Source organism: Rhinolophus sinicus, chromosome 4, assembly GCF_057876585.1.
Source record: "Rhinolophus sinicus isolate RSI-liver-muscle chromosome 4, RSI-T2T, whole genome shotgun sequence".
Lineage (NCBI taxonomy): Eukaryota > Metazoa > Chordata > Mammalia > Chiroptera > Rhinolophidae > Rhinolophus > Rhinolophus sinicus.
In genome coordinates, this window is record NC_142504.1 from 26,679,225 (window position 1) to 26,703,278 (window position 24,054).

A 24,054-nucleotide genomic window follows, 5' to 3' on the forward strand; every position below is an offset into this window, starting at 1 on the left:
CCAACAGACTTGCTCAATGTAGGGTTGGCACAAACCTTCAATTTGTAAAAAACACAGTATTTGTGAAGTGCAATAAAGCGAAGTGCCATAAAAGGAGGTGTGCCTGTACATATACCTACTCCTTGGCATTGCCTGCTGAGAAGACCTAGGAGGAGCAACATCCCGGTAACAATGAGCACATCTAGTTGTTTCTAAAGACAATTCTCCACTAAAAGGAACCAGAGTTCCTTGGAGAAACAGTTGGTTCCAAGAGCAGGGAGGAGAATGGAAAGTACAAGTTGAGCCTGGAACATTTTTAGTAGGAAATACTCAAAGATTGCTGGGATCATGTCAGAAGGCCACAGATGCCAACTTGAAGTGGCAGAAGCCAGCCTAAAGTAATTCCTATTAAACAAATTTAGGACAATTAGAATATCAAAATAAATAATGATAGTAAGCAATATAACCCATTGAATAAACCTGAAAATGAAAGTTTGATGTGGAATAGGATGTTTACATAGTTGCAAGGTTCTCCTCCACAAATTCCTTATTAATTAGAAAGGGGAAGAGAATGGAGAAGACTGGCCGATAACTCCTTAGTCAAGTGATAAAACTTAACATCATATAAGGTTCAAACTGAAATTATGTGTCACCTGATAGAATGCATACTCATCACATCTGTGTTATTTTTATCAATGACGCACAAAATGAATCTAACCACAAGAAAAGTTCAGAAAAATGCAAAATGAGAGAGATATTTTACAAAGTAACTGCCCTATAATCTTCAAAAGTGGCAAGGTCAAAGTGAAAAAAAAAAAAAAATGACTAAGGGACTGTCCAGATTAAAAACTAAGGAAACATGAAAACTAAATACAGCAAGTGGTTCTATACTGGATCCTTTTGCTATAAAGAACATTACTGGGACAAATGGCAAAACTTGAATGAAGTCTAAAGATAATAATGTATCGATATTAATTTCCTGGGTTTTTTTTTTTTTGGTTGTATTTTTTTTTTTATATGTAGGAGAGTGAAAAGACACTGACAGATGTAAAGCTGAGGTGTGACAAATATACCTTGAGAAAGATTATTCAAGTAGCAGGATAGGACTATGGTCTCTAAATATTTTTTTATGTACCCCAGTACTAAAAATATTTAACAATGCACCTTAACATAAGTACATATGTGTGAAATTATGTACCTGTTCTACAGCATTAACATATTATTTACATTATAAAACAGACACAGAAATTAAAATGGGATGTTATACAGAAGCAAGTTGATTTCATTAGCATGTTCTCTATCTGCTGGGGTACAAACACTTCATTTTGGAGGCTTCTAGTGAAGGGAATGGGTAATAGGGGACATGAGTCTGGTAGACCTATATAGATATCTTCATATTAAAATAGGAGGAACTAGATAGAATGAGGAAAAAGTGAGGCACTGAATCAAGGCAGTAGCAGTGGAGAAAAGGAGCAAAAACAGACTGGAGAAACATTTAAGGAAAACTTTTACAGGACTCAGGAAGTGATTTTCTATATGGGACAAGGATGGAGAAGGCTTGAATGAGTCCAGGTATTGGGCTTCTATCTACTCCAGGTAGATGGGAGTGGAGATGAAGAAATATGAGATGGGTGAGGCTGAGGAAGAGGAATGAAATACATTGCTTTTCCAGGGATACAGCATTCATTAGCAATAGTGTTTTCACAACATGGTAAAGACTGACAAAGAAAAAACAAGTCATTTATGGTGACAGGTAGCAATGAACTAGCTCCACTGAAAATAAACACAGTTCACTTTCTGGTTAGCTGCTGCCTTAGTCAAATGTCTTTGAAGCGTAGCCTATGAGAGAAGGTATGTTTTGTGCATGTGGGTTTCCGTGATTTTGTACTCATATGTTGTTGTCACGCAGCAGCCTACCCGTCTGTCCCCTCATACCTGCACCTAAAGAAAGGACAGTCTGTGAGACTAATCCTTTCAGGGACTTTGCTTCACCTTTGTGCTTATACCCTATGTCTCCCTGTTTGGCCCCGGAGGATGGGTGGTCAGCCAATGATGAGTAAGATTCCCCACCGGGCGGCGGGGGTGGGGGGGTGGTTACTACTCAAGCCACGAACAGTCGAACAGTCGAACAGTCGAGTGGGGACCAACATGAGAACCCACGGGGTTGACAGACCCTCACCTTCCCCCCGTTAACGAGAGCTGCCTTTGTGGCTGCATTCCTTCCTACAACCTGCTTGGGAAGAGATTCAATGGTATAATAACATCAGTTCTCCATCTATCCATTTCCGTAAGTTTCAGCATAAAGGTTGTGTCTCTTAGGGAGGTACATCCTGAAATTGGCGGTTGGGCTACTTGCAGGCAGGGGTAATTAGTTCAAATCAGTTTCTTAGTATAATATGTGAAATTCACAGACCTTGGAGAAAACAATGTTGCTTTCTTGTGTGTGCATCAATAAAAGCCACAGTATGGCCCCATTCAGGGCTCTCAGTCCTTTGAGGCTGTGAGACCCGTAGCCCCTGTTTCATAACTTTCTTGATTTCTGTTTCTTACTTTCTTAACCCTTTGCCGCCCCTTCTTCGCTCACTGCCTGTGTTGCGCTGGACGCGACAATATGTGTGTAGGTTTGTGTTTGCATGTATACACATGTATCTGTATATATCTATGTCCATGTAATCGGTCATTTTTCATGAAACCTAAAATGGCTGCCTAGGTTTATCAGGGGTTGATAAGGCAGAGAAAGTCTTATCGTTCCATACTTTATGGGTTTGGGTAGAATAAAAAGTCTTTCTGTCTACAAATATTGAATTATTATGTTGTACACTTAAAAGTAATATAATGTTATAGTCAATTATAGCTCAATTTTTTTTTTAGAAAAAGCTATTCTATTTTTAAGTAAATTGTTATTAAATCAATATTATTAAATCTACACTTGGGTAAATCTTCCATGTGCTAAAACTTAAAATTATAGATATAAATATGATAAATCTTGTTAAACTTTTGTGGAATTTCTATAAAATTAATAGGAAGGAATACTGACAGAACATTTTTGTCCTCATAAAGCCACAGCTAAACGGCAATTACTTGAAAGATAGTCATGTATAAATACATTATGCTGCTGAGAGTAAACATGGCTATATTTTAGACTTTCACTTGGTAGGCAAAATTTGGAGACAAGGTTAACAGTTAAATATTGCGTAAAGTGCAATACATTTTCAAGCACATATTCAACTATATATCCTCACCTTGTATTATCTAAAATTCTAAGCAAAATAAATAATTTCTTATGGTGTCATATTTGTATAGTAAAAGTTATGACTTCTTGGATTTAATAATCCTGACTACCATAGAGAAAGGAAGCTGGATATATGTTTTATGGCTATAACAATTGTACATTCACTTCCTCCACCTAAATTTATTGGCAACTGATTCACTTCCTTTCTTCTGGCAATAACTGTTTTATCTTTTCATACCACTGAAATATATGAACATGGCAAATATACCCATTATTACCTAACACGTAACAGTCCACCAAAGCAAAAAGAGGAAAATAAAGGACAAAATACATTAATTTTCATTCTGAGTTTCTTTTAGGCCCTCAGATGATATTTTCTTGACTCCGATGTTAGTAATATACTGCTTTCTTAATTTAAAAGCTCTGCAGCAATTCACTGAATTATAAAGTATGACATTATCTACCAATGTTTTCTTCTTGGGGACCATACTAGCAAACATCTTTCAAAAGAAAATGTAAACAGAAATTTATTACCTGCTGGTCAGGAATGGAAGTCTTCAAAAGTGAGCAAACCAGAATTGACGTAACATAAATATTCAAGAAAATTAAGTTTTCAAGAAAATTAAGTTTTCTTGACTTTCAGATTAACTATTATATTAAATTTAATTTTTCATTGGAAAAAGAGAACAGAAACATTCACATTATACTTATGTATGTTAAGATGAGTCAACTATAAAACAGAATTGGATTTTTGGGGGGTTTTCTTTTGGTTAATATTTATACATATTAATATTACCATATAGATACATATATATTTATATATATTTTTTCAAAACAAATTTCTTATGACTCAAATCAGAATTCCCCTGCTAATCCTTATTTCCTAAGTGTGTTAAATTAGCAAAGGGTGACTTTTCTTTGGCTCCTAGAACACTATTTAATATGCTACAGTAACACAGAATACAAAAAACAGCTAAAATATTTCATATGGGAAATTTATATAATTTAGTAGAGCTGTTTATTCTTTAACGTAAAAGCAATAAAATCACCATGGCAATATATTTTTAAAGTACATGATATTAAAATGTTGGTCCTTCATATTCCAATTCTCTTTAAAGTTGGGAAGTTGGTGATATGATATAGAAAAGCTATCAAAAGGAAGAGAAAAAACAGTTTTGCTAATAGGCTTTCCCCCCCCTTACCTTAGAAGATGAAGAATCACACTCCTGACATATCCATCCATAGCCTGTTTGTTTAGGAGACTTTTTCAAAGGAGGATCCAAACAGCCAAAATGGTAACACAGTCTGCATTCATCACACCTGCAGGGTAAACAGATTTATGGTATATCTAAATAATATTTTTTTAAAAAACCGTTTTCAAAGACAAATAGCAAACTTTTGCACATTTCAACTTTAACGCTGTAATTCTACCTTTAGCTCACAAGATTATTAAGTTAATGTTTATGACAAAAACAATCTAAACCTGAAATAAATGTTTTAGGAAAAACAAAATACAAAAATAAAATCAACAAACAAAAAAGTATCATTCAGGACACTTTGATAGTAGAAATGTTAAGAGCATGTGAATGAATGTATGTGTATAGCTATATACATTCTAAACTAACAAACACAGCTATTTCAATTTTGAACTTCAAGAATTAATCATTGCCTATTAGATAAAGACATTTAATAATATAAGATACATATAATTCAAGATTATGAATTTATTCCAATACATTGTGATTGTTTAAAATTTTTTAGAACTCTAAAGAATTCCACTAGGCTACATACACTAATCTGTAATCAATTCTATACACTCTTTCTCCAATTTAAGTTAGATTAGAAATAAATTTTCCAATGTTTACAGCATGCTAACACAATGTATAGCAAAGAAAAACCATTCTAAGAATTAGATATTAATTTTCTCAAATACAAATTTTCTCAAAATTTACCTGTCACTTTTTCTCAGAATATTTGGTTTTTCAAAGGACCTCCTAGTACATTTTAAAGCTTATTATTAAATGCTTTGATAGTGTCTTTGCCACCTATGATGTACAAAAGCTAAGAAAACTATCATACCTATTCTTCGTTTCAGACAATCTCATCCTGCTGACAATGAAGAGAGATCTGTATTATTTCAGTGTCTTATAAAAAGAATTTTGCATCATTTGGAATAACAAGACCAAAATTTAACAACAAATAACAAAGATGTATATATCTTATAGAATGATATGCCTCATTTTCTTGTGTTCTTTTTTTAAGTTAAAAAAATAATACTTTCTCCAAACCAATCAGTCAGATTCTCTCTATATATTGTTTCTCTTACTGATTTAAAAATTTTAAAAGTTGAGAAATCCACAACTAAGAAAGCAAGGAAAAAAATTATAGGACATATATCACTTGAATATAGTGTAAATTACTACTCAATAACCTTTATTAGAAAAAAAGGTGGAAGGAGCTATTGTTATAAACAACACACAAAAACAATTAAGTTTTAAAAACCATCACAATAAAGGGGACTACAAACACACATTTATACTATACTAAAAATTTGATATCATGCTATAAAACCCAGTCTCCCAAAGGCCCATTTTAGGAATCAAGAGTTTCGGAAAAGTTAGCAACTTAGCTAAGTTATTCAGGTAAAAGAAGTTTAAAACACAGTTATGTATCATAAGTTTATGCACCTCTTCCTCTACAACTTCTCCTTATGAACCAAATAAACTTATGTACTTTTCCAAAAATCTTTTAGAATCAAGACACAGACTTGGAAAAAAATGTTAACTGTGATAATTCTAGTATGGGGGGAAAAATCAAATGAGAATAACAGTACTTTATTTACTATGCCAATATCATAAATAAGCTACCCAAATTATATTTAAAAGCAGTTAAAATGTTTAAATACCTGTTGTTCTGACATTAAGAAAAAACAATAGACAACATATAGCTAACATCAACTGTAAGATAAAAAGACTAAATGGTTAGCCCACACAATTTTGTTTTTTCTTCTCAATTCAACTTATTTACCTTTCAATAGTTAAAAATTTCAATTACATTAAACATGTGGATGGTTATAGGAACCTTCAGAGTGTAAGCATTTCAGAGTTTATGAGGCTGAGATTTCTAGATAGCTGAGGGAAGATTTCTTCAAGCTTGAAAATTAGCATTTCAATCATTTTGATAGAAATTTTTGAAAGAACCACAGTCTTTACTTCCTCAGGAAAATACAGCAAATATAAATTACTCTATTTTTGTCATCTCAGGGTCATGAATACAAGTAACATATGTTACTCTGTGTCTAACAATGTGTCAGCCTTTTGTGTTTGGAGTGAGTACCATCAATCTGCTGTTCTGTTTGAAATTCCAGTATTCAACTCTTACACGTTTTCAGAGTTCTAACTTGCTTGGAAATTATCAGTCACAACTTTCTGATAGTGTCAGTGTATTTGTTTAAGCAGCATTTCCCAACAATAATTTGTTATGGATTCAGAAACCAGATCACTAAACTTGTTAAGAATATGCAAAGTGACAGTAAAAAGACATGAAAATGAGAACATCTACTGAGTTAAGCACATGGAATCAATTTAGGTTAATTAGTCTCTTGTGCTTAACTTCAGGTTTTTGGGCTATGTTCTTCACAGTGCAGATTGCCAATAATCTGGGCTCTTGATAGGTGAAGAGTTATGGTATTAATGTTTTCCTAGCTTATATCAAATTATAACATCATGACTGCATATTTACTTTATGACTGTGTCATAGTTACTTGCAAATTAAGATTTCTAGGGGATAATTCGAGTGAAACACCATGACATCAATATAAAGGTGAATCATAATTCACTATTTCTCACTGTCATGTATGCCGGTGATTCTTGTTGGTATATCTATGAATTTCCAGCTAATAAACTAAACACAAGTTTGCTATAGTTCCAATTTCTAGCTGATTTCAATTAACTGTAGAATCAAGTTATCTTTCAGCTCAAGAAGATATGCAAAAGGGAAAAGAAAATTTTTTATGCTAGATTTCTTAGCATATGTTGAAGTATTAAGCCATTTGGAAGTGACCTAATCCTTACTGATTCCTTCAATAGTGAAACCTTTTAGAATGAGTTGGTCTACATGTGTTACTCTGATGTGTTTGTGATAGGTCCCAGAGGAAAGGAAGAATTTGCTTGTTGGAATTAGAGGCAGTAAGGGAGTTCTCTCAAGTTACAGCTCACTCATCAGTAAATAAAAACTCCAAGACTAAATGGCAAAAAGGAGTAGTTAATACACTTAGGAACTGCTAAAATTCAGGAGAGCAAAAACAAAAAGAAATAAATCTTGAAATCAGTAGCTCTGTTAATAAACATATACAAATGTAAGCTCTTTCTAGAAATAGCTAAAATTATTTCCATGTGGTAGAAAAAAATCTGGTTGTTTCTACACTAGAATACTGAATTGAAGAAATCTTTATGTGCTGGTAACAAAAATATCCTGAATGACACAAGGGAACTCAAGCACAGTTTACAAGAATTAATATACCATAGACAAACGTAAGAGGTACCATTAAGAATCCTACAATCAAAGAACAATATAGATGATAAAAATAGTGGATTGCTTATTTCATGCACACGCATACATTTTGTAAACTAGCAAATTTTGTAAGCCAAAAAATTCTGGCTATGTTACAAATTTAGTCCATTCTAAACACTCAAAAATCAGAAACTCATATGGGTCTGCAATCATTCTGCTACCTAAAAGCTGAATTAGCGTGCAGGTAGCTATTGACCAAATTATTATGTATGGTCTCTACCTCTACTTCTTATATATACTTGGAAAAACATAATTGCAGCCCATGATATACTATATATTTATCAAAAATAAATAGGGAATCAAATGTTTTAAAAATCTTTTGCAAAAGCAGTCAGTCATTGACCCACAAAAGCATAGTGATATAACACAATATACTTTATTAAATAACACAAATGTCTATATAATAAAAACAGACTATTGTAATACACAAATTCCACATAAACAGGGAGGTAATGTCTTAAACTATTAAAATATAATATAAAACTAAGCTATAAAGAAACACTATGAAATGTTTAATAAAATGCAAACTGGATGTTTAAGGAAATATCCTTTGAACATCTAGTAAATACTGTACACATTAACACTACAGGGCACTCTAAAATTACAATTTTAAACGAGATAAAATGAATCCTATTTATGAGATAAAAGGAAATTGATGGTTCAATTCATTTCTTACTAAATACAATTTCCTAGGCATCAGATTCATAAGATACAGATGTAAATAATAAAGTAGCTGTATATATAGTCTTTTAGACATTGATTTAACAAAATGCAGTGAGCAAATAAACATAGTTCTATATGTATTTAAAATACTTACTTAGCATATGGTTAAGTATAGCACCCTAGACAAAAAAGAGGAAGAAAATGATTTATGTCTATATGTCCTATGATCCATATAACGAGCAATCAGTCATGTTTACCTGATTACCGAGAATATACATACAAATAAATAAGAAACAACTGATTTATTTCCTCCTGAGCCTAAGAGGCTAAATGCCAGTGTTCCAAGAGGTTTCTTTAGCTCCCCTAATTTCCAATTGATAATGTCACTAGGAGAGTACACTAAATAAGTACTTTTTAAACTAACTGAAATAATTAAGTGTACCTTCTGTGCATATAATTTATAGCCAGGTGATACTAAACTTGAAGAAGAGAAATCCTCAACATAGGCTTTGAAAAGGGAGGTACATTTTTTATGATCAAGTTGATCAGTAATCATAGCTATCTTTAATATCAGTGCAACATTTTGTTAAGGTCCCTTCTGAGTCTATAGAGAGAAAATAAAAATTGACTCTAAAAATATATACTATTACATTTGTTTACTTCAAAAAAAAAAGAAAAAGAAAAAGAAAACCTAAGTATCAAGATAATTCATGAGTAGGATTTTCTTACTTTTCCATCATTTCTATGTAAAAATGTTATACAAGAGCAAAAGAATTGGTCTTAAATATTAACATTACTTAAATAAAATCTCATTAGCAGCCTAAACACCTACACACATCTATTAACCAGTAATGATAATTCTTTCATTGAACAGTGGCTAATTATTTCAATTAGTCACTTCTTATAAATGGAGAAAATGCAGGACTGTAGCTCATGAGTTAAAACACTTCTAAAATAATACAAACGTGCACAAAATTCTGCATTCTACCAATATTAGAATAACATTTATTATCAATAAAGACCTATTTTATTTCTTGTATTTTACAACAGTTTTAGTGCAAACCCCTTTATAAGCATTTTTTATACAAAATATTTCGAAAATGTCTTCATATCATATTTCACAAATATAAGACTAATGTGGAGATCTTAAACCTATATTCATTAATGCCACTATAGATACTTATCACAGGAAGTAATTAATGGATGAGTGGTAATAAAGACAAAAGTATTTTTTACACACGAAGTATATTGATTTGAAAAAATATATGGATAATTATTGAAATCCAAATTCATATTTAATAATCACTTAAATAATAGGATCACTGCAGTTAGCTACATTTGCAGAAGCCAGTTTACAAGATCAAAAGTGAAACAAAAAAATGAAACAAAATAATTCATATAAAAATACACAATAAGGTCAAGTAGCTCTTCACAGCAAGAGAGAATGATTAGATATTTCCATACTTGAAACACGTCTGCTTTGTTCTTTAATAAACTGATCTCCATCTGCTCATGCCCTTGGAAATTTTTCAGCAGTACAACCTGCTGTGCTCAAGCCCCACATAACTTTGTATTTCCCTGTTCATAATTAACTAATTATGCTCTAATCAATAGTGTAGATCTTGATTTTACAATGTAAATCAGATAAATGAGATAATGGCTAGGGGTCAATCTCATTTTATTTACAAAGCCCAGCAGGAGCATCCAATTTCATTATATCTTATGCACCTGAACAGCAGTGAATCTTATCAGCAGGCCTGCAGAAAGTCTTAGATTGAGCAGTGGGAGAAAGAGGCCTACACTTTTACAAAGAATGTATTTGTAATACATATCCATCTCAGAAATATTTTTAATCACAATCTTTAGTATTATATAAATTTACAAAGTGCTAGCTCAGATTGTAGAAAAAATTTCTGCCGTCATATGCCACGCAACTCTAAAGCTGAGTCTTATACAAGTTTCAGTTGTCAAAACAATTTCAGAAAACAAAGTTAATAATGTTATTATAATATTCCACTCTGCTTCAGAGAATCCTTCTGAATTCCTTGAATAGATTTTGGGGATATATTCATAAAATATTCCTATATTGTGAATCAAGTAAAACAGTGGTGGTAAGTTTTGTCAAATAACGAACATTCAGCATTTAAAAAGAGAGTGGTTTCATTAAGTAGTAGGATGTAAAGCTAGGGAAATAGGATAATGCGTGTGAATATTCTTATTATTTATGTTCAGCAATCTATTTTTAATATCATAAATGTAAAATCAGATAAGTATTTTGAAGAAACACATGAATAACAAGGATAAATTATATATAAACATCTTTTCTAAACTTAAGATGGATAAAGGCTGAATAATGTTTTCAGGTTCAGGCACAATCCTAATGTCAAATCTTTTCTTAACAAAGCAGTTAGTGAATTATGAACAAAGACTACCTAAGTTTCTTGATTTCATTTCTGAATCTAAAATACTGCTGTCCCCATAATAGGTATAAAATCAAATAAACATTTGTTTAACTGAATTCGTGAAAATAAAGAAATTATATTGTATGTGCAGATAAACTACCATAAATTCTTTTATGTAAAAACAAATATATTTGAAAATGTAAGGGCCTTTTTGAGGAGATGAAAGCAACATTTAATCAATGTCAACCACAACACAACAAACGGTTCTCAATGTGGTGTCCCCGGTCAGCAGTAACAGCATCATTTGGACACTTGTTAGAAATGCAAAATTTCAGGCCTCATCCCAGGCCCATGAATGAGAAACTGATGGGAGCTAAGAGGAGGAAGTAAAGTGAAAGTGAAGAGAAGGAATATCCGAAGGGAATAAGGTAGCAATCTGCGTTTTAACAAATCCTTCCTCTGATTCTGATACACTGTAAAGTGTGGGAACCACCACTATATACGACCATTTCATTCTTCTTTTATTTCAGTCATTTAATTTCCTTCCTGATATTCTATTGTTTTATCCTTTTCCTGTTATGTGACAAATAGCCATCATTTACCTGTTGCGCCATTTTCTCTTACACATGTCTGAAATATGAACCATTTAGTGTGTACTTACTTAAATACACATTAATGTCTCCTTTAAATAGCAACTGGACCAACTAAGGAAAAAAAAGAATTTTTTTATACTGTGGAAATATGAGGGCGTTTAGGAGATTATTAAAAGAAAGTGTTTTTTTACTTCCTTCAAAAGTTCTCCCATTCTAAATACATGTTTCTAGGACCAATAATCTAATGAATTATGCAGTTTATATTTGTGATGTATGACAAAGATTCTTAGGGCTAGCATCAAATACAGAATAGCGTTATCTACCACTGAAGACTGCAAGATGGAGAATGACGATGATGTAGTATTCTAATGAAAACCAGAGTGGAAAGGATTTTGATTAATAGTGACACCAAAACCACAAGACTTAATAACTTCTCAAAAAATCTAAAATAAAATGACCACTAGTAATTTTCACCATATATCAAAGGAGGGCCAGGGCCTAATGCATTAGCACATTCTTTTAAGAAAATGACAGTCTGTAATTTTTCTTAAAATCAGCTGGAGTTCAGCAGTAGGAAAAACTGCCAACTTCTTCTTAAACGTATGTAGTGATAAATAATGAGTCCTTTCTTACTCTTAAAAGAAAGCCTACTAGTTTTGCTACAGGTTATTAAAATTTTTCTTTCAATAAATCAATAATCTCAGCTTATACATATTTTATATACATTACATATTATTTTGTTAAACATCCAATAATATGGTTCCTTACTATAACTATAGATTACAAGCATACAGCAACTTTGTATTTACACTTGCTTTTGATTATGACATTACCTATTCTATTCCTAAAGTTTAAACTATTTACAATTGCCACTATACCTGAAAAGATGTCCAAAACCACCACTTATAAATCAGGAAATTCCAAGAAACAAGTTGACAGTTTACATGTAAATGTGCATTTCAATTTCAGCAAAGAGTCTCTTCTAAGTCAGTTCAAGATGGAGTGATGAAATATTCAACATATTTCTGTAGTTGACTTAAAACTGGATCATTAAAGCTTGAAGATCAAATTTTAATTCTGTAAACCTCTGGAAAGATACAGATGTTGATGAAGATCTTTCAGCTGGCAGGTTGTATAGTCAATAAGCTTTGTATCGCCCTCATTTCATAACCTCGTACTTAAGGTCAAGAAAAATAAAATCAGATTGAACACAGAAAGTTTATATTAAATCAATAAAAGCTGTATAAATTTGGGCATTACTTAAAAAAGATCTAGAGATCAACACAGATATACTCTTAGTTATGAGCTTAAAATCTGAAGTTGTAAAGATTTCATGCTAATAATCTTAGTGCTTTCACACTAGGACTAATGAGTCAAAACTACAATGACATACGCTTTACAAGTCTTTCACTTTCACTGAATGTTATATAGAGAATTAATGTTTAATATAAGAGTATATAGTTGTTTCCTAATGCAGCATTTCATATATGAATATATGTATTAAGTTGGATGAAACAGAATAGCAGACTAGTGGAATGCATTGTCTTTCTTGTTTGTTACTGGTATTTTCAACAACACTGAGTAGTACATTGCATTTAAGTCCCATAGGCTTCTGTAACTCTTCAGTAAGTCCAAACACTGTAGTATATCATCATTTGCCAAAGAAGCAAGAGGGAAAACATTACTTAATAGGACAATTCTGAAAAGACATTATCTAGTATTTTTCAACAATGCACATATCAAATGTTTCTGATTAGTGCAGAAAAAAAAAAAAGTAGAAGGAAAAAAATAGAAAAAAATCCACACAGGCAAATTAAGTGCCTTGTCAGTCCAAGTAACAAACCAATCAATTACATTCTATTCAAACCTGACAAGCAAAGGCAACTTTTTGCAGTGATAAGCTTATGGGAAAGACAAGATAGCTGTTCTCCTTTACTTTATGTACTCTATTGAGAGTGTTATCCACATTTTTTAAATCACACTTATAAAAGAGGTTTCCAGGATTGCCTCCGAGGATGAGCTGTGGCAGAGTTGGGTCTCATGAAGGGTATCTACACAGTAAAGTGATAAGAAAAGAACATTAACATTTAAAGATCATAGCAGCTCTGCACTGTGTCTTACGAAACATACTAACAACACCACAGTAGATTCAAATAACATATGATCTGGTCCAAAGAGATAGATACCCTAAACCTAGAAGTCACGATCTTGTGTAGGTTCTTACTGGTTTAAATTGAACTATTTTTTCATTTGAAAGATTGAGTTGCCTCCTCTTGTATTATTAAAATCTTTTGTTGTCAAAATAACAAATCTATCCTACTAAAACAAAAAGAAAATATAAAAATGATAAAAGGTTTGTATTTATAGAAGAAGCCATGTATTTTTTGATTAATACATGTTTTGAAAAAGAGCACTTTGCTACTTTTTTCATCAAATATGGCAACTTAACAATGCTTGAGAAAGCATGGTACTGTGCTGCAAACAAGCACACCTAACAAGCACACCCATTGTATAGGTATGTGCGGGGCTGGTTCCGCTTGACTATAGAATAGGCTCAGCGAGGAAATGTCCAAATGATTCTTATACCCTGTGTCTACTGCCTTCCTTTTTTAAAAACTACACTCAAAATGTTTGGTTGCACTTGTGGAAAGTATATCCCTAACTAGCTTTTTGAATGGATTGTGCAACAAAAATGACACAGAATACACCTCACTGTAAAGATCTGGTCATTGATTATAAACACACTCATTTTAGCTAAATATTCAAGTCATTCACTTGCATTTATCTCTCAAAAGTTTCTGGAATGTTTCTTGTACTTATTTCCCTATTGACACATATTCATTTGCTACCTTTGTCCTTTTATTTTTGGAGGAGAAATTTTAGGAGCTTACTAAGTAATTAGAATATTTTTCTGACTATGGTAAACATAGAAAATTACCATTTCCTTTAGATATTTATATCTGTATAGATGAGGTGAAATTGCCAAGTAGTCACACACCGTAGAAAAAATGTTTGTATTAATATTTAACTATTAGAGAGATGTGTTTAATGCTTCTAAGTTCCACTGAGAAAAAAGAAAGTGAAAAGAGGCACAATCACAGACAAATAAAGCATTACTGAGAAGAGCTACCATGCCAAACTGAATGAATAACCTCCAAAGAAAGCAAAAACAAAATTGTACAGGAAAAAAGAATATAATGTGACAGTTTTCAGAGAAATGTACTTATCAACACATGAGAAATAGAGTTGGATTCCCTTGTTGAATAGTCACATAAGCTAACTTTTCTTAGTGCTTCAGTCTCTAAGTGAAGAGCTTTAAGCACATTCTGAATCTGATATTCTGAGAAGTGCTTTGTCTACCAGCACGACGACATAAGCATAATGCAAGAGGAAGCAACCACACCGCTTATCATAGAAATAAAATGAACTCTTAATTACATGCACAAATGATGGAGACTAGCAGACAACACAAAACATGTATTTGTATTTAACTTTGACATGAATATGAATGTAGATACATTATTAGGTATGGAAATCTGCTTTAAACCCCATTAAATCCAAGTTGAAGTTTAACTTGGAAAAACACTAAAAAGCTATTACTAGTATTCCTCCATGCTAAAATATCACTTAATATTCCAAATCTCTCTTAAAGCCAGAGTAAGCAATATGACTTGTCTTGGCTGGAGACCAAGTTTTGGCCTTGTCTTGATTCCATATGAACCTAGTAAGCTTACTTGCAAATTAATATAGATAAGAAGGAATTAATTATTTTCAAAGGGCTTCCCTGATGTATGCACAAGTAGCCTGTATCTTGTATAGTTGGAATTGCCTGCCAAGAAGAAGCATCTACTCCTTTTGCTCCAACAAAGTTAAAAATGCTACAGCAGTGTCGTTGGTGAGGCAGTGTGACTTTCAGAGCATGTGCTACGCAGGCAAGGCTGCCTACTCTCAACTCTAATTCCACCACTTTCTAGTGTGATCTTGGACAATTCTCAGTTTTCTCACCCATAAAATTGGGATAAAATCAGTGCTTACTTATGGGGTTGCCATGAGGATTACTTGATAGAAAATACAGTAAGCAATAGCACATTAACTGGCCTCTATAATAAGCACTCTACAAATCTCAGGAACTAATATGAAGAACAGTAGATTTATCAAACACTAGAGTAGTGTTTATTGGAAGGGAAGAAACTGTATTCTAATACATATCTAATTTATATAGTATAATTTCAATTTATAATTGGAATAATTTCTATTTCATGATGCTTAGTGTCTCTGTACCTCAGTTACCTAATCTCCAAAACGGAGATGTGCATACCTTATGGGACTATTGTAAAAACTGAATGAGATAATACTTTTAGGGAGCAGAGCATTGAGTCTCGGACATAGTATGCACGTGACATTAGCAATGTCTTAATTTGCAGTCAATGAAGACTTTAAAATAACATTTTTCTGGGGTTCAATTACAAATGTTAAAAATATGAGATTCTTATACATTATTACCTAGATATCAAAATCTATCATCAACTCCAAAACATATATCCAATCTTATTTTCAAATTTATTTTACCTTTAACTTTATTACTGTTGTGTCCATTTCATATGTCCAAAACTATACAAAAATAGTACAAATCAAAACCTTGTTATAGGAGGAGCAGATGAAAAAGGATGTTTGATGAAAGAAAAGAAAGATCAGCAAACAATATACAGCAGGTCCTAGAATAATGTTATTTCGTTACCCATAGTTTAGTTATAACGTTAAGATGAAGTAGGAACTGAACTAATGTTGGTTATCAGTCAGCCTACGGTAAAATTGGTTTCATTTTCACTTAAAGTCGCACAGCCTACCCATGACATTAAGTGAGGACTTACTATAGTTGGTTTCTAACACTAGAAGCTGGATTATACTCATTTTGTAAGACTCCAAGGATTGAAGTTATTGAGAGACCTGTCAGCGCACTTGGAGAAGCTGACTCAGAAGGGAATAGGTTGCTCACACATTTCTATTCCCAGCAGAATCTCCTTCCCTAGTTGCTTAGGAGTGATACTGGGCAGATGATTCAAGTGTCAGATGAATGGTGGGATCACAGATTTGGAGAGCCTTTTCAGGAGAGTATAGTGTTTGTTTTGGCATCTCTTTGAGTTTCAAAAGTTACCAAATTTGAGAAAAAACTAAGGTTGATGACCTTATTTCATAGATGAGAAAAGGACTTTAATGGTTACTTAATTCAAAGTCATTCATCTATCCTGCAGCAGAACTGTGGCTACAGTCCCAATCTTTCCAAACAATTAAATATGTAACAGATAATCCCTTCTGTATAAATTAATAACATTAACACACTGCAATGAAAAATAAGTAAAAAATTACACAAGTAACTTTTACTGAAAAATAAATGAGTGAAACGAGAAATATTTCATTGCTATATGTGCTTAAAATTATGATGTTTACTACTCTAAAATTGCATACTCCAGAAATACCACACTTCACTATGTAATTAATGCACACTATGTTCAGGCTTCTGTTTTCTTTACATAAGACTTACTTGTCAATAATGCATTTATTTAAAAAAAAAAAAAGAAAACTTAAAAAATTCAAACATTAACACATAACATAAAAAATATTTATGAATCCTACAAAGTTACTTAAAGGTTTAGTGTTTCCATAGAGATTTTGAAAGTCAAAGAATGTCATACATTAAATACTAAATATGGGAGGCTGGTTAGCCATTCCACATGTCTAACAAAGTCATCAAATCAACTGAATTATATATATATATATATATATATATATATATATATATATATATATACACACACACACACATATATACATACACACACACACACACATACTGAGTAAACATTTTCTTTTAAATCCAAATTTTATCAGAATACCACCTTAATACGAAAAATATCAATGGTAGCTGGGCTATCTTCATTACACAAATACAAATATTTTGAAAATGAAACATCTCTTGCCCAATTTGTACTAATAGTAAAGCATTCTTAAGTAACTTTTCACAAGACCCAATTTATATTCTAATTTCCTCTTTAAAATCTCTCTTCATGATGTACAACACAATATCATTTTAGGTCCAAAAACATTAACTTAAATCACTGATCATTGTTTTTTATGAAGCCAGATCTAAGGCAAAAAAGCAGCATTCTTGGTGGTAGGGATGGCCAAGTAACTTCTAAGCACAGTGATATAAAGCATTCAATTTTAAATTTAGATTGTTCTGTGCTGTGAGCCCTGTTACCCTATATTACTCAGTAAATGTTCAAGATAGCCTTGAAATAATGGTATTTGGAGAGTAAAGAACAGCAGGCTCTAATGGAGAATGAAGAAGCAGGACATATGGCCTATTCTCAATATTAGAGAGGATACTGGTAGACTTTCCACAATGATCAGAGTTCAGATGTAGGCCATTTTATAGGGCATGAGAAAGACTCAGAAGGTTGGGGAATTGAGATATATTAGAGATACAGAACACAGTTATAAATTAGCAATAAAAATGAGGAGAGTCAAGGCAAACAGCCTGAGATCCAATGACTGCTGATCAGAAGTGAGAAGCACAGAAAGGAGGAAAGAGGAAATTAGGTGTACAGAGTAACTAGTAGAGAACAATGAGACTTGAAAAAGGTCTCAGGAAGCCACAAGAATGGGAAAGGGAGGGAATGTTTATCAAGAAATGTTATGACGGAAAATTGTTCCCATATTATTCTGATATTTTGTTTTCAAATAATACATAACAGCTATATATTTTTAACATTTTAAACAAATCATTAAAATTATATGAATAAATATATGAAGAAAATTTTTAAAATACACATAAAAATTTCCACTTAACTGCCTTTAAATTTTTTTAAGACAGTTTTAGATTTACAGAAAAATTGAGCAAATATATGAGGTCTGACAATTAAATTCCCAAACTTGTTGCAACTATGTTGCTAACCTTTTTTAATATCAGAGGGCTTATTCATTATGAATTTGTACCACTGGACAAACAGTTAACTGGGTTTACTATTTGGAAGTGCTGAAAAGGCTGTATGAAAAAGTGCATGAAAAAAAATGTATGAAAAATGTATGAAAAAGTTACACGACCTGAACTTTTCACCAACAATTCATGGCTCTTGCATCACAACAATGCACCAGCTCACAGGGTACTGTCTGTGAGGGAGTTTTTAGCCAGTAAACAAATAACTGGAACACCTTCCCTACTCACCTGAACTGGCCCTTAATGACTTCTTTCTTTACCTTAATATAAGGGAAATGTTGAAAGGAAGACATTTTGATGCTATTCAGGACCTCAAGGGTAATACAACCACAGCTCTGATGGCCATTCCAGAAAAAGAGTTCTCAAATTGCTTTGAAGGGTGGACTAGGCACTGGTGTCGGTGCATAGCTTCCCAAGGGGAGTACTTCAAAAGTGACCTAAGTGATATTTAGCAATGTGGTATGTAGCACTTTTTCTAGGATGAGTACGCGAACTTAATTGTCCAACATCATGCAAAAGATTCCCATGTACTCCCTCGCGCATGCACTTACACCCCTACCTTTCCCTTTAAATTTAAATGTTAGTCTTCATTTTTTATCATGGCACCTTTGATAGCGCAGGGTAGGGAAAAACCAAGGAGAAGAATACCAGATAGAAAGAAACAGAGGAAGAGACAAACATGCCAAGATTTGGGAGTGTGTACACTTCTTTGGTTCTTATTTAGAGCAATGATATTGAACAAGTTGCTGAGTTCCATACAATGGGAGAAACAGTAACTTGGAGAATGTGAAGACAAGGAAGACTTTCAGTTGAGAACAGAGCCGGCCTTAACTCTGCCTCTGGCATTACGTGTGTGTTTTAAGGTTCTTATACTACTGGTGAAGTAGTAAAATAATGTTGGAAGGGAGTCAGTGACACATTAATGAAATGTAGGGTAACTATTAAAAAGTCTTAAAAAGAGGTCTAAATAATGACAATAATTTAGATAAAATGGAATCATAAAAAATACTCAATGCAAAAGTAGGCAGAAAAAGAGGGGAAAGGGAACAAAGAACAGATGGAATAAACAGAAAATACCAAGATGGTAGATTTAAACCCAATCATATCAATAATTACATTAACTCTGAGTAATGTAACCAAACCAGTTGCAAGATTAAGCTTGTCAGACTGAATAAAATAGCAAATTTCAATGATATACTGTCTACCAGAAATACTATCCACTTTAAAAATGGGCTGTGTGTCTGCGTGTGCATATCTGTGTGAATATGTCATATATAATTATAAATATAAAGCTATTGTGATATATACAAATCTACAGTTATAGTTGGAGATGTTAGTACTCCTCTTTGAGTAATTAATAGTACAAGTAGACAGAAAATAAGTATATATAAAAACACCTGAACATGATCCACTTACTTTTATAGGATATTCTACTCAACAACAGATGGATATGCATTCTATTCAAGTGCATGTAGAACCAGACCATATTCTGGACCATAAAACAAACCTCAATGAGTGTCAAAGAACTAAAATAATATAAAATATGTTATTTGACCACAATGGAATTAAATTAGAAATCATTAATTGAAAGAAACATGGGAAATCCTACAAACATTTGAAAATAAAACAACACACTTCTAAGTAACTCCTGAGTTAAAGAGAAAGTCACAAGAGAAATTAAAAGTTCAGAGTTTAAAACCTGAACGTTTTGTTGGGCAACACTTTATGGCACCTTCTGACGATAGTAAAAACAGAAATCTTAAGTGTCAGGTCTTGGTCTTTAAGAGATATCCTCAGATACTGCCCTATTTTGGAGCTGTCTAGAGCCACTGCTATTGTCAGTCTGGTTCATGGGTCACGAGGGAAAAACCCTTTTTTAACTGGTGTGTCATTTTGTATGTAGAGCTTTACATGATTCCTAGAATCTCTGTATCCCTCCTTCAACATTTTATTATATAGTACCATTTTGGCGAAGAGAACTGTGTCTCTTCCCTAAAAACTCTAAGAGTCAATGATGAGGTTCCGATAGCAGCGAAAGGGGCTCTTGGTCTTATGAGGTCCCTACCTAAGCGCAGTTCCAGTATAGAGAGTTCAGAAAGACCACCTCATTTGGGTTTATATCAGTAAATATGTGAGCATGTGCAAAAAAGGCAGGGAGGTTTAAACTCTGAGGTACCATCCCTATCTTGTTCCCTCTATGTCTCTGGAACCAAGTCTAGCATCAGGTGCAAATTGAATATACAATAATTATTTGCTGATTGCTTTTCTAAAATCTTCGCCAAACAGTCAAAACTTAGTATAATGAAAGGGTAAATCTAAGGGCCTGGGAGAGAACTGGCTTAGGCAACTAGGTAGGACCTCTACCTGATACCTGTAGATCTTGGTAAAACCAACAGGCGCCCAAACTCCACCCCATAGATTTAAAACTCTGGTTCGGAATCTCCAAGAATGTTTTTTTCTTTGGTTTTGTTTTTGTTTGTGATTCTTCTTACATGTGATTTGCATCCATAGCCAAGCTGAGAACCACTATTTTAGGGCTTTCGCTAAAGGCCTTCTGGAATAAAGAAGTGGTTCTCAAAGTATGATCCCCAAACGATGAGAATCAACATTAACTGAGAACTTGATAGAAATACAAATTCTTGGGCACCACCCCAGAACGTCTAAAACAGAAACTCTGTGGTTTAATAACACTGCCAGATGACTTAAATATATCCTCAGGATTAAGAAGCGCTATTGAAAGTAGAGTAGAAGGCACCACAGCTGGTAGAAGGCACCACAAAGAGGCATGGAAACAAAAAGTAAAAAGAAAGTGGTGGTGATGGTGGGTGGCAGGAGAGAGTGGTAGGAGACAAATTACAAAGTTCTACAACTTCACAAATAAGCACAGACAGATATTATTTACACACAAAGATATTCTGGTCACTAAAACAAAGCTTTAAAAAACCTCATAGAGTATTAAGCAGTCTCATCTTGAGGATTTCCTACTTGGTAATTAAATTACCCAAATGTTTTCAGTTCTTCCATTCTTACAGAATATGATGATTTCCTACCAGACCTTCAGTAAGTACTCAGAGACACATTTATTTAAAGCTAGAAAAGTTAGGTTTGGATACTTGAGTTGCACAGAACGAATCTGTAAGTTACCAAATCTATTTCCAGGGTTTGATTCCTTTCTATACTTACATGTCATAACTTTAAATACATATGTTTATAATCCCAAACTTTAAATACATTCCAGAAATTTCTAATTTGACACTTCTTAAAAGAAACTTCACAATCCCCTATGGTGCCATTTACCTACTGTATAAATAAATATAACTACTCATCTTTCTGTTACACGTATCTATTACAGGTATCCCCCACGTTTCAAAAGTTCATGTTACATCACTTCGCTTTTAGGAAAAGACCTACATTAGTACCTGTTTTCACTAACTGAAAGAAATTTAGAGATAATTTTTGTTTTTACAAACAGGTGAAAAGCAAAAATAGCATTCAGCGTTTGTTTTGTAGTGAACTGTTATAGAGGCAGCGTGCACCAGAGCAGTGAGTGGACCCAACAAGCTCCTTTCCAGAGGACTATCTCAGCATCTCAGCCTCAGGCCACTATAATTGAACTATGTCTGTGAGCATCTGTGCTTTATCTTATTTACTTTGTGTATCCGTTAGTTAGGTGTGTTCTAAGGTATCAGAAAAGTCTAAAAGAGCTCCTAAGGGTGTTATGTGTAGCGTAAAACTGGATGTAATTAAGGGTTTTGATCATGGTGAACAAAATAAGGACAATGGGCATGCACTGAACTTTCCTGCATCTGCCAAAGTATTGAGTTTCTGAAAGGGTACATAGGTTTAGGGCAGGTTTTCAGGATGTTTTGAGTGCATACAAAGAATTATATGATAGAAAAGTGCATGAGACAAAGAAGTCAAGCATACAGTCATATTTCAAGCCTCCCATATCAACCACACAAATGACGAACCTTGACTTTCGACATCAAGTCAGGCAGACATAGACGGTGTAGGGAGATGTTAGTGACATGTCTGCCCTGATGGATTCACATGACATTGAGATGTTAATAGATGACCTTCTTCCTCTCTTTCTCCTACCCGCCGCCCCGTCTCCTGTACCTCCTAACACCCCAACCTTGATCACCTTAGCCTAACACCATCATCACTACCTCTCAGCCTTCCAGTGAAACTACTCTATACATACATTATTTCTACCTTATACAGCTTTGTAGTTATATCATGTCTGCTTTTATGTTAGTGTTATTTTAGGTTTTATGTGTTATTTAGTATGATTTAGTAGATTCTTTTTGGGTCTCGGAATGCTCAAAAATTTTTCCATAAAAATTAATGGCAATTGCTTCTTCGCTTTACACCATTTCAGTTACAAGATTTCACAGGAATGCTCTACTGTCAGATACGTAGCAAGGGAAACCTGTAGTTATATTAAAGTCACCCAGTTTGGTTTAACATTCTTTTTTCCTTGTCTCCCCCTTTTAATTAGTTATCTGCTACAACCTCTAGGGTGAATTTATGTCTCCTGAATCTTTCCATTTATTTTTCCATCAGTCTAGATTCCTAGCCCCCAAACTGGTCTACCTCTAGCTTCTCTTTCACTCATCACACAGACCACCGCAATATCAATCTTCTAAAGCACTATCTCTATCATCTCTTGCCTTCAATGAATCTCCATTAGGACTCTTAAAATCATTAGCCTGAATCCAGACAGCAATCTGCCTTAAACCGGCATCACACACGACGCCAATGATCACACCGTGCCTTTTTCCACACTCTAGTCACTCTTTTGAAGGATTTGCTACCTTCCATTTTAATCTTCTGAAACCTGCTCATATTTCAAGATCTAACTCAAATATCACGTTGGTTTAATATGAGGATTTCTCCTTCCTCCTTTTAGAAATATTCCCTTGATCCTCTACATTCTTGTGTCTCTTATATACCCTCCATATAACAATTTGATGAATAAATGAATGGATTTTAATATCTTTAATGAATATGAAATCAATTAGAAAAATCAATTTGATGAGAATAAACACAGGAACCTTATTTTTAAAAACATAGGGGAAAAATAGATTCTATAATTTTGTTACAAATGAAAGGTTCAAAAGAACAAAGAAATCTTTGGTCATTGTGCTCAATGCTTTACATGAAACTCAACTCCACTTCTAAAAAAGATCTACCCTTACAAGCCATGTCACAACAAGGTCCCTGATATAATCAGGCAAGTTTTCGATTCTTTAATAATTGACACAAATGAGTAACCTGACAAGAGAAAATTGGGTCTGAAAGATTTCAGTCACTTAAAAGGAAAGTTATTGACTGATGTAGTTTCACGTGGATGTGACAGAATCCCATTGATTTAGTCTTTCCCAGGCCTATCTTCCTGGTGCAGCTGTTTGTGTCCATCTGATTTGCTGAGCGTTACAGGAGTGCCTAACAGTTTCATTCAAAGCACAACTCCTGCGATTGCTATTATTTGGAGAGAACACACTTAAAGAGTTACTTTTATGTAGTTCAATCTACTAATTCTCACAGTGCTCAAGTGGTTGCCTCTTTATAAACTAAATCACACTTAAGAGTTCTTGTCTTCATGCATCTTTT

The 24,054-nt window shown here is 33.4% G+C and overlaps 1 protein-coding gene across 8 annotated transcripts in view; it reads right to left on the minus strand.

Moving 5' to 3' along the window:
- Positions 1-24,054, minus strand: part of PHF14 (PHD finger protein 14) — a 175,300-nt gene that overhangs the window by 58,682 nt on the left and 92,564 nt on the right. For 4 of the 8 annotated variants that reach the window (XM_074340778.2, XM_074340776.2, XM_088797733.1 and 1 more), the window contains exon 17: positions 4,414-4,531. In XM_074340778.2, coding sequence (XP_074196879.1) covers positions 4,414-4,531 — 118 coding nt within the window. The other 4 variants (XR_012498888.2, XR_016021070.1, XM_074340783.2 and 1 more) reach the window with 4 other exon arrangements.